The sequence below is a fragment of the Podarcis vaucheri genome (genome assembly GCF_965113315.1).
Source record: "Podarcis vaucheri genome assembly, chromosome: 8".
In the NCBI taxonomy this organism is placed as follows: Eukaryota; Metazoa; Chordata; class Lepidosauria; order Squamata; family Lacertidae; genus Podarcis; species Podarcis vaucheri.
The window spans coordinates 91,534,419-91,546,140 of record NC_138766.1 but is presented as its reverse complement, the minus strand read 5'-3'; the positions used below and the strand labels follow the sequence as shown (position 1 = coordinate 91,546,140).

The window sequence follows — 11,722 nt, the reverse complement described above, 5'->3', positions numbered from 1 at the left end:
TATTTTTTTTAAAAATGAAAGTAATAGGACCCTTTATATGTGATATTTTAGGGAGCAGTCTAGCAGATGGGCCCGTGACTTACATCAGGGGTCAGCAAACTTTTTCAGCAGGGGGCCGGTCCAATTTCCCTCAGACCTTGTGGGGGGCTGGACTATATTTTAGGGGGGAAATGAACGAATTCCTATGTCCCACAAATAACCCAGAGGTGCATTTTAAATAAAAGGACACATTCTACTCGTGCAAAAACACGCTGATTCCTGGACCGTCCGTGGGCCAGATTGAAGGCGATTGGGCCGCATCCGACCCCCGGCCCTTAGTTTGCCTACCCATGACTTACATCATAGGAGGCTACACAACACAAAACACCGTTGCCGTTATGTAGGTTTTATTTTATTTGTTTTTTCATCTTATATTTTGGAAATGAACATCCAGTTGCCCCCCCTTTAATTTTTTTTGGCCCCCAAGAGAGTGGGGCCCTAAGCTAGAGCTTGTTTAGGTTATTGCATTTTAGTGTTCTGTTGGAAGCAGACCAGAGTGGCTGGGGAATAAATAATAAATTATTATTATTATAACTCATGCGTAAATCCGGCACTGCTCCCAGGGCCATTTTGGAAAGCTTTCGTTTCTGGTGAAAGGACACCTCGGCAGCAAGAAACGAAAGAGAGATGCGAAGCCCAGGAGGTGGGTTTGGGGAGGAACAACAAAATTAGAAAAAAGCTTTGCAGCCTCCGCCAAGCCACCTTGGATTTGAGGAGAAGCTACACGTGGGTTGATCTCATCCGGCCCCTCCGGCGGTTTATAAGCAGCTTGCGCCTAAATTGCTGCGCGCTGGGCAGCTGCTGCAAGACGGAACCGTCCCTCGGTGCTGTTACTCTGCTGTTTGTATTTTTTATTTTTGCAACCCAGCGCAAGAGCTTTCGCCGCCCCTCCACCCCGGAGGTGGGATCCGTCTTTGCAAAAAAAAAGATAAGGGAAGAAAAAGGAAGCGCGGACAAGACTGCATCCAAGATGAAGGCGTCTTTTGCAATCCTCCTGGCCGCCTGTCTCTGCGTGCAAAGAGGTAAGGCCTTTCCATTTTCACGAGACAGGACCCCCCACAATACAAAATTAAGTTTTTCTCCCCCCCCCCTCTCCCCGCCCAATATCAATTTAGGTTATTTTTAAGGATGCCCGTTAGCTGCTAGCAGGCGTAGCTGCCGCGCCTGCCTTTATCTCTGCAAAGCGGGGGGAGGATAGCTTGCTTTTGCGGCCGCCCTGAGTCTGGTTTGCGAAAATGGGCGTTGCAGGGGCTCGTTAAAAGAGCGCAACCGACGCCGCGATCCTAAACCTCTGGGAGGAAGCGCCGCTGGATTGAACAGGAATTTGTTCTGGGTAGGCGTGGCTTAGGGGTGCGCTCGATCCTAAGGGTGCCGCCCCGACCCCATTTGCCTGGGATTGTTCTGCGGTTCTGTGCACGCGGTAAATGAGAAAGGAGGCCCACCGGGCACACCTGGGTCTACTTTCGAGTCAGTGTGCGCTTCGAACAGTTGGCGTAGTGGTTAGAGTGTTGGGTTAGGATCCTGGAGACCAGAGTTGGGGAGGAAGGGTGGAGTGCGGATTGGGCCGGAAGCCAAAAGATTAGGCAGGGAAAGCCCCCTCTGACGTCAGACATGTCTACCTGTGGTGATGAGCAGGGAGGCACTTAGCACATGCTCAGAGACGTTCTCGGTACAAGGGCTTTGCAAGAGTCGGGGGAGGGGCGGCTGCTGGGAATGGTACCCCCCCAAAAAAACACACCCCAATGGCACTCCTGGAATGTCATTTTTGCATGGAGAAGGGGCTGAGTTAATTTTAATCTGATGTATTCTTTTGAAACATACAAAATTTAAAAGTATGGATGTGAGTTTTTCTTGATTTTATTGCTTTATCTTTCTGTAAACTCTTGCATGCATGGGAGCAGGGCCGGGAAGAGAAGGTGGCAACCCCTACAGAGTGCCAAAAAATCCAGGAATGGGGGGAAGGGGGAAGCACGAGGTCTTTCCCAGACCCTTTGTCTGAGGGTCTGGAGCTTTGCCAGGGACTCTTGCAAGCCTCTTGCAAAAAAACTCCGGGTTTTGTGGTCGCTCCCATTGTGGTGCTGTGGAATTTTTCTGGCATGATGTAAAAGCTGGGATGGTACGAATGGGAAGGAATGCCCTCCAGCTGTTTTCGGACTACAACTCCCATGATCCCTAGCTAACAGGACCAGTGGTTAGGGATGCTGGGAATTGTAGTCCGTCACTGAATTAAACGGATGTGCCAGAGATGCATAGGAGCAATATTTTAGAGCGGAAACATTTATGGTTTTTTCTTTTCTTTAAGAGATATGAAAAAATAAAAGTTTTCACAAATGCGTAAAAGTTTAATGGTAAGGATTTGCTGAACTAACAAATAGAACTGGAATACAAAGAAGGGAGGTATGAGGAGGTCCGAGGAAATAAGTGTATGGAAGTTATGTTATTGAAAATTAATGTGTGTTTTTAACTGTTTTTTAATTTTGTATGTTTATTTTTCTTTTTTTGTTATATCTTAAAAACTTTCAATAAATATCTTTTTTAAAAAACAAAACATTTATGTTTTTTTCTTCTTCCGGGAATGCCAGTTCCAGGATTCTGTGGCTCAGTGCCTGTCCCAGCTAGTCCTTTGCCACGGGTAAAATTCTGCCACTCCTTTTTGGGCTGCTGGCACCATCCCTTTCCCTTTCAGTGAATATCCCTTCCCCATCCGCCAAGTGATTTATGCCCTATTCAAAACAGCATTCAAAACAGAGAGCATGAAAACAAAGCCTGCCTGTACTTCCCACAAGCCCTGACCTGCCTTTTCCTACTGTTAAAAAGCTTTTGTGTTTCAATAACCCAATTACCTGTAGTCCTTCAGTCATTCTGGTCCTTCCTGGCGGAGAGGATATGGAGGGCTAGCAGTAGCCACTATGGCTTACCTGCTTACAGGTTTTTCCACAGGCAACTTCTTGGCCACTGTGAGAACAGGATCCCGGAGTCCAGGAGGGGTCAGTGGCTGGATCCAGCAGGCTCTGCTTACATTCTTACGCTGCGTAATTGAATGAACAGCTGTAGTGTTGTATCTCAAGAGGAATCGGGTTCCTCTGGCAAACAATGGAAGTATTCTGTATTTATTTTACTTGTTATAATGGAGGTCAGGTCTTGGCAAGCCCGCTTCTCTCGCTTTACACGGAAGGCAGAAGAGGCCTTTTGGGAGCTGCATTCCTTAACTAGGCAAAGAAGATGAAGATGGGGATCCAGCTATTTATTGGGGGAGATTACCTACCATCAGGGACGCAGGTGGCGCTGTGGGTTAAACCACAGAGCCTAGGACTTGCCGATCAGAAGGTCGGTGGTTCGAATCCCCGCGACGGGGTCAGCTCCCGTTGCTCGGTCCCTGCTCCTGCCAACCCAGCAGTTTGAATGCACATCAAAGTGCAAGTAGATAAATAGGTACCACTCCAGCGGAAAGGTAAACTGTTCCGTGCGCTGCTCTGATTCGCCAGAAGCGGCTTAGTCATGCTAGCCACATGACCCGGAAGCTGCATGCCGGCTCCCTCGGCCAATAAAGCGAGATTAGTGCTGCAACCCCAGAGTTGGTCACGACTGGACCTAATGGTTAGGGGTCCCTTTACCTTCATTTACCTACTATCACTTACCTGCTCATTGAGGAATGCCAGGTTCCCTATGACATTAGTTTGAGATTAAGACCCACCGTTCCTTCCAAGGCTGCCCAGAGCTTTGGGTCTCTTAATTTTGATCTGTGATTAGGAAAGTGATTCACAGATGGTATTTAAATCTTGAGTAGGCTTGCAAAAAGGAACTATGGAAAGATAAGAAGGGAAGTCATTGATATATTGAGGATGTAAAAACAGTAGTTTTTATTGTAAAACAGTGTGTGTGTGTGTGTGTGAGAGAGAGAGAGAGAGAGAGAGAAAGTGAAACGAGGAAAGCACTGGTGTGTAAAGAACGTCAGAGCTTGATGGCGCATGGGGCGTAGTTTTGGACTCCAGTCACATGCCGCACACTTTCTCCTGAGACAGTTTAGCAGAACTGGGAGGAAATAAAGGGGAAATATAATAGTTTACTGGGATACGGGTGGCACTGTGGGTTAAACCACAGAGCCTAGGACTTGCCAATCAGAAGGTCGGCTGTTTGAATCCCCGCAACGGAGTGAGCTCCCGTTGCTCGGTCCCTGTTCCTGCCCACCTAGCAGTTCAAAAGCATGTCAAAGTGCAAGTAGATAAATAGGTACTGCTCTGGCGGGAAGATAAACGGTGTTTCTGTACGCTGCTCTGGTTCGCCAGAAGCTGCTTAGTCATGCTGGCCACAAGACCCAGAAGCTGTATGCCGGCTTCCTCGGCCAGTAAAGCGAGATGAGCGCCGCAATCCCGGAGTCTGTCTCGACTGGACCTAATGGTCAGGGGTCCCGTTGTTGTTGTTTAGTAGTTTAGTCGTGTCTGACTCTTCGTGACCCCATGGACCAGAGCATGCCAGGAGCTCCTGTCTTCCACTGCCTCCTGCAGTTTGGTCATACTCATGTTGGCAGCTTCGAGAACATTGTCCCACCATCTCGTCCTCTGTCGTCCCCTTCTCCTTTCCCAACACCAGGGTCTTTTCCAGGGAGTCTTCTCTTCTCATGAGGTGGCCAAAGAACTGGAGCCTCAGCTTCAGGATCTGTCCTTCCAGTGAGCACTCAGGGCTGATTTCATTCAGAATGGAGAGGTTTGATCTTCTTGCAGTCCATGGGACTCTCAAGAGTCTCCCCTCCAGCACCAGAATTCAAAAGCATCCATTCTTCAGCGATCAGCCTTCTTTATGGTCCAGCTCTCACTTCCATACATCACTACTGGGAAAACCATAGCTTGAACTATATGGACCTTTGCTGGCAAGGTGATGTCTTTACCTTTATAATCGTTTACTGGATGGGGGTGGAAAACACAGAAGCAGCACCTGAGCTGCCTGCCAGATGTTGCTGAAATTCCTCTCATCATCCCTGCCCATGCTAGCAGTCTACAGTATCTGGGGGGCACAAGTTTGCCAAAGCCTGGTAGCTATATTCTCTCTCTACCTGGTCCTGCCACTCCATTCTGCCCCCCCCCCTCCAAGTCTCTCAACTTTCCATACCATTGAGTTACTAATGGGGTGGTTTGGGGGGTTCCCCCCTCCCCTTACCTTTGTTTCCCCACTGCAGATTTTTGCCACCACAGTAGAAGGTCTAGGGCAGGGGTCAGCAACCTTTTCCAGCCGTGGACTGGTCCACTGTCCCTCAGACCATGTGGGGGGCCGGACTATATTTTTTTTTTGGGGGGAAAATGAACAAATTCCTATACCCCACAAATAACCCAGAGATGGATTTTAAATAAAAGGACACATTCTACTCGTGTAAAAACACTTCCCGGACCGTCCGCAGGCCGGATTGAGAAGGCGATTGGGCCAGATCCAGACCCCAGCCCTTAGTTTGCCCACCCCTGGTTTAGAGGCAGGTGGCAAACGCCGGCACCCTGTCTAACTCTTGTGCGCAACATCACCAACACTTCGTTTGATCAAACTTACCTTTGTTGATATCTACAGGAGCCTGGCTAAAGGAACTTTAAAGACTGAATCTTCCTTTTGGACACAATTTGAATGAGTTTTCTGTTTGTGGCTTCTGTAGTAGATCTTGTACACAGCTCTCTCAATTTTTGGATTATTAATATAAGATTTGGAACGTAGAATGGTTTGGTAGCGTTTTGTGTGCTGCTTACTTTACACTGGTCTACCCCTGGTCTAGGGCACCATTTTTCACCCCAAAGGAAACTGTTGTTGTTGTTCATTTCATTTCTATGCCAGATTTTAAAGGGGAAAAAAAAATCTCAAAAGTAGTTCGCATTACATTAAAACATCAAATCTAGAATAAAACTCAAGATTCAAGGAAAATATTTCAGTGGCATTTCCCCCTCCCCCCCATTTTTATCTACCTACTTAATTTATAGAGCTGCCCCTTGGGAGACATAATCTAGGAAGCCAGTGTGGTGTAGTGGTTAGCGTGTTGGACTAGGAGCTGGGAGATCAGGGTTCAAATCCCCACTCCGCTATGAAACTCACTGCGGGACCTTGGAGTGAGTCACAGCCTCCTCACTTTCCTCGCAGGGTCGTTGTTGGGTTAAGTGGGAAAGGGGTGAACTATGTACTCCTTGGAGATAAATGCAGTCAATAAGCTCTTCTTACCTGCCTAAGAAAACTGGAGGGGCCAGCCACAATTGGACCCACACCAGTTGCAAAATGCACCTGGATAATTTTGAACACTGCTTGTGTGTCAGTGGTGCATTTCTGGTGATATACTTTGGTGGCAATCAGGGTGGATAAAAATCAATGATTATTATTTTTTTTTAAAAAATTAAATTCGATTTTCCCAAATTTAAATTGGGTTTTTAAAATAAAATGCTTTTGGAGGAAAAATCTTCCTAAAGATAGTTTTCTATTTAAGTTACATTGTAGTCCAAAGGCTATTCATTAGGAAATAAGGATTTGTTTTAAGTTTTTCATGTGTGCTAAAACTCTGTTTTTTAAAAATTGTTTAACCACATCAGTTAACAAACGTGGATACTATAATGTTATTGTTTTAGTTAAATAAACTGTTTAGATGCTTATTAAGGAAATGATTATTTTTCTCCTTCCAATAAAGTACAGCAGAGTTGTCCAAATGCAAAGTTAACGTATTAAACCTCACAATAATTTCCTAATTATCTGTCTATGTATTTATAATACTATAACCAAATCAGTAATTTTTGATAGATGTGTAAAAACTACTCTGAAAATTTATTCTTCCAAAAACGAAACCTTCATCTGGTTGTAAATATTAAGATGATACCAGCAAGAATGAGTCTTTCTGTAAAAAAATGATTTAAATCAAGTCTTATGGACTAGTGATTTAAATAGATTTGATTTTTAATCAAATCCACCCTGGCTGGAAGGGGAAATTAAAAAGGTGTATAAATGTCAAAACAGCTGAGTGGGTTGTGGGATGAGTGAAAGCGCCTACAGCAGGCATAGGCAAACCCCGGCCCTCCAGATGTTTTGGGACTACAACTCCCATCATCCCTAGCTAGCAGGACCAGTGGTCAGGGATGATGGGATTTGTAGTCCCAAACATCTGGAGGGCCAGAGTTTGCCTGTGCCTGGCCTACAGTTTCATCGTGGGTTTGCTTACTCCGGCGTAAGCCCTGGCAACAAGAGGATATGGCCGAGTTGGAAGTGGGAAACTGTTGCGTCTAATTTTGGGGACGGTTTTAACTGTTTTTCAGCTTCGTCGCTGGTGTGCTGGTACTGCGAAGGAGCGGAATCAAACTGGGGCTGCTGGAGGTGGCAGATTTGCTCTGATTCAGAAACCGCTTGTGCTACCGTCTACGTTGGTGCAGGACTGGGTAGGTATATTTTAAACTAGGGGCACAAGGGTTGCTTTACCAGGCAAGGAGATTCTTGGGTTAATAGGCTGTGGGGTTTTCTGTCTTTTGCTACAATCAGTCTTCCTCACTTGATGGATAGGCAAGTCTCTCCCGATGGAGACCACAAGCCCATCTAGTCTGGGATCGGGGTCTTGGTTTATTTTGGCTGGCATGGGTCAACCTGTCAAGCCCAAGGGACGTGGGTCTAAACCACGGAGCCACTTGGGCTTCCTGATCAGAACGTCAGTGGTTCGAGTCCCCACGATGGAGTGAGTTCCCGTTGCTGTGTCCCAGCTCCTGCCAACCTAGCAGTTCGAAAGCACACCAGTGCGAGTAGATAAATAGGTATCACTGCAGAGGGAAGGTAAACTGCGTTTCTGTGCGCTCTGGTTTAAGCCACAGTGGCCCATTGTGCCAGAAGCGATTTAATCCTGCCAGCCACATGACCCGGAAAGCTGCCTGTGGACAAACGCCGGCTCCCTTGGCCTGAAAGCGAGATTAGCACCGCAACCCCATAGTCTCATCTAGGGTCCTTTACCTTTTACCTGTCAAGTACCCCACATGTTGTGGGTTGACAGTTTCAGCGGGGTTTAGCCTGTGTCAGAAACTCAGATATACACTCTAATAGCCAAATGGCACCTTATACCTGGGTTACAGTTGCCACAATGGAATGTCTAGGTGCCACCTTTTCACAATGAAGCTTCTTCTTAAAAGCTTCCCTAAACAGGGCCGCCTTCAGTTGTCTTTTAAAAGTAAAATAGTTGTTTATTGCCTTGACATCAACTGGGAGGGCATTCCACAGGGCAGGCGCCACCACCGAGAAGACCCTCTGCCTGGTTCCCTGTAGCTTTGCTTCTCGCAGTGAGGGAACCGCCAGAAGGCCCTCAACGCTGGACCTCATGACCTGGAAGCTGTACGCCGGCTCCCTTGGCCAATAAAGCGAGATGAGTGCCACAACCCCAGAGTCGGTCACGACTGGACCTAATGGTCAGGGGATCTCTTTACCTTTACCTTTACCCTATCTCCTCCCATTCTCCTCTTTTCCAGGCTAAACATACCCGGCTTCTACAACCGTTCCTCATAAGGCTTAGATTCCAGACCCTTCATAATCTTGGTCACCCTCCTCTGCACACATTCCAGCTTGTCAATATCCTTCTCAAATTGTGGCACCTAGAACTGGACCCAGGACTCCAGGTGTGGTCTGTCCAAGACAAAATAGAGTGGGGCTGTGACGTCCCTTGATCTAGACACAAGGCTTCTATTGATGCAGTCTAGGATAGCGCTAACTTTTTTTTGCTGCTGCATCACACTGTTGACTCATGTTAGGCTTGTGGTCCACCAAGACCCCTAAATCCTTTTCACATGCACTGCTAATAAGCCAAGTGCCCTCCATCTTATATTGGTGCAGCTGGTTAGAATCATAGAATCATAGAGTTGGAAGAGACCACAAGGGCCATCGAGTCCAACCCCCTGCCAGGCAGGAAACACCATCAGAGCACTCCTGACATATGGATGTCAAGCCTCTGCTTAAAGACCTCCAAAGTAAGAGACTCCACCACACTCCTTGGCAGCAAATTCCACTGTCAAACAGCTCTTACTGTCAGGAAGTTCTTCCTAATGTTTAGGTGGAATCTTCTTTCTTGTAGTTTGGATCCATTGCTCCGTGTCCGCTTCTCTGGAGCAGCAGAAAACAACCTTTCTCCCTCCTCTATGTGACATCCTTTTATATATTTGAACATGGCTATCATATCACCCCTTAACCTCCTCTTCTCCAGGCTAAACATGCCCAGCTCCCTTAGCCGTTCCTCATAAGGCATCGTTTCCAGGCCTTTGACCATTTTGGTTGCCCTCCTCTGGACACGTTCCACTTTGTCAGTGTCCTTCTTGAACTGTGGTGCCCAGAACTGGACACAGTACTCCAGGTGAGGTCTGACCAGAGCAGAATACAGTGGCACTATTACTTCCCTTGATCTAGATGCTATACTCCTATTGATGCATCCCAGAATTGCATTGGCTTTTTTAGCTGCCGATGCAATTCTGGGCTGCATCAATAGGTTCTTTCTGCCTAAGTGCAGAACCTGACATTTGTCCCTATTGAAATTTGTTTTATTGGTTACGGTGCAGCTATCTAATCTTGAATCCCAATTATGTCCTCCCTGCCATTAGTTACCCCACCCAGTTTGCTGCCCCTCCTGGTACGTCCCACGGAGGACCTTACGGTCTTCAAACAAAAGCATCTTGGAGGTCCCGGGCCACAGGGAGGCTAGGCTGGCCTCAGCCAGAGCCAGGGCTTTTTCGGCTGTGGCCCCGATCTGGTGGAGCGCTGTGTCCCAAGAGACTAGGGCCCTGCGGGACTTGACATCTTTCCGCAGGGCATGCAAGACAGAGCTGTTCCACCAGGCCTTTGGCCAAGGCACAGCCTGACCCCCGGGTCCTTTGGCCATCCTCAAGAACTTTAGCCCAATGGTTGCCATTAATTTGATTATGAATTGATTTTAGAATGAATTGATTTTAGAATGCAATTCAATTAATTGATTGTGATTTTATGTAAACTGTTACTTTTTCTGTTAGCCGCTCTGAGCCCGGCTTCAGCTGGGGAGGACGGGATAAATAATTTTATTATTATTATTATTATTACTGATGGGCATCCTCTCTGTTGACTCGATTCCTTCCTTCCAGCTGGTTATTCGTCGCAGTCCATCACCAAAGGCTGTGTTCCGGTTTGCCCACAAATGGGGGTCAACCTTGGCTTCGTAGCCACGTCCGTCAGCTGCTGTTCGTCTTTCTTATGCAACATCAGCGGAGCCAGCAGCGTCAAAACAAACCACCTGATCTTGGCTGCTGGGATCGCCGCAAGCTTCTTCTACCTCTTTGGACCTAGGCTGTGATTTTTTGAGAAATATTTGCACGCAGGAGGAGTCTGCTCAGCCTTCTCCGCCGAGGAGCCCAAAAATAATGTGTTTTTCAATGGCATATAATTCCATTGCTTTTTAACCCAAATGAATCTGTGTCTCTGCACTTTGTATTGGTTTGAAGAGAAGAGAGACCTTTTCCACTTCTCATTTTTTGGGGTGGGGGGGGAGGGGGAATGAGATGTTTTGTATGGCAACACTGCCCCCTTGAGGCTGCTGGGATTTTTGCACACCCTGGTGAGGCGCTGCAGTTTGTTGGGGAAATAATTTTGCACGAAATAGAAGCCAAAAACTCCGCTGAACAAAACATTCCTAATCCCTATGGGGGGGGGCTTTAAACGGGGGCCTTAAACTGTGTTTTCCTCTTGATGGCTCACCAGGAGGCAAAATCGACTGGAGGCGGGGGCAGGAAAACACCTCGGATGAAATCTTTTTTTTTTTTTTTTTTGTATATTCTGAATTTAGATCCAGTTTTTTGCTTGTCACATTTCACATAAAGAGCAATGTGACATGCACAAAGTGTTTGGATTCGGAGCAGGGATTTGGTTATGTTTTTGTTTTGCCTGTTAAAATTTTACATTAAAAACTGAACACTGTCTACACAATTTTGCAAGCTATGTGGGTTTTCAACACACGGTTCTCTTGTGATTTCTGAACTTTAATAAATACATTTTGGTTTTTACCTTACTTCATTTCCCCCCTTCTGTTTTCCTGTCACAACATGCCTCCAGTTGCATGTCGTGTGTTTTCCTGAAATAACTTACATTATTAATTACTCACCTTTAGGTTCCAGGGTGGATTACAACATTAATGTACGGTTTTGAAAACCATCACAAAAATAATTTGGGTCCTAAAAATAATACACCTCAAGTGTCAAAAGCCATTATCTCCCACATTTCATATAACCAGAATTGTAGAGTTGGAACAGGCAGGCAGCAATGATCCTCTGTTCAAACTCCTTGCCATGAAGGAATCTCAACTAGATCATTAGGAAGAACTTTGAAATATTGCGGTCTGGCAATATCTTAGGACCAACCAGATGTCACAACTTGGTTGCCAGCTATTGCCTTGTCCAGTTTGTGAGCGAGAGAGAAAGAGCGAGGGAAAGCTACATGCTGAAGTCAGCCTTACAATCAAGATTTGTCCACTGTAGAGCAGATTGTTTCAATTCTTTAAAAAAGAGTACTAGAAACATGCGTTTTAGCTGTAGTGCAACGAAGGAAGCAGGGCTAGTTTTGCGCTCACTTGCAACCTTTTTGAGTTGGGGAGTAGAACAGTGGTCAGCAACCTAAGGCCCATTGGCCAGTAGCGGCCATTTTAATAATGGCTTTTTATTATACTTTTTCATGTACAGTTCCCGAGAAC

The 11,722-nt window shown here is 46.4% G+C and overlaps 1 protein-coding gene across 1 annotated transcript; it reads left to right on the top strand.

Moving 5' to 3' along the window:
* Window positions 1-782: 782 nt before the first annotated feature.
* LOC309539609 (lymphocyte antigen 6E-like) lies at window positions 783-11,044 on the top strand. The gene is made up of 3 exons (XM_082236005.1): window positions 783-1,061; window positions 7,305-7,424; window positions 10,125-11,044. Exons 1-3 carry the CDS (start codon window positions 1,010-1,012, stop codon window positions 10,331-10,333), a joined length of 381 nt encoding a protein of 126 aa, XP_082092131.1. The 5' UTR covers window positions 783-1,009; the 3' UTR covers window positions 10,334-11,044.
* Window positions 11,045-11,722: the final 678 nt, after the last annotated feature.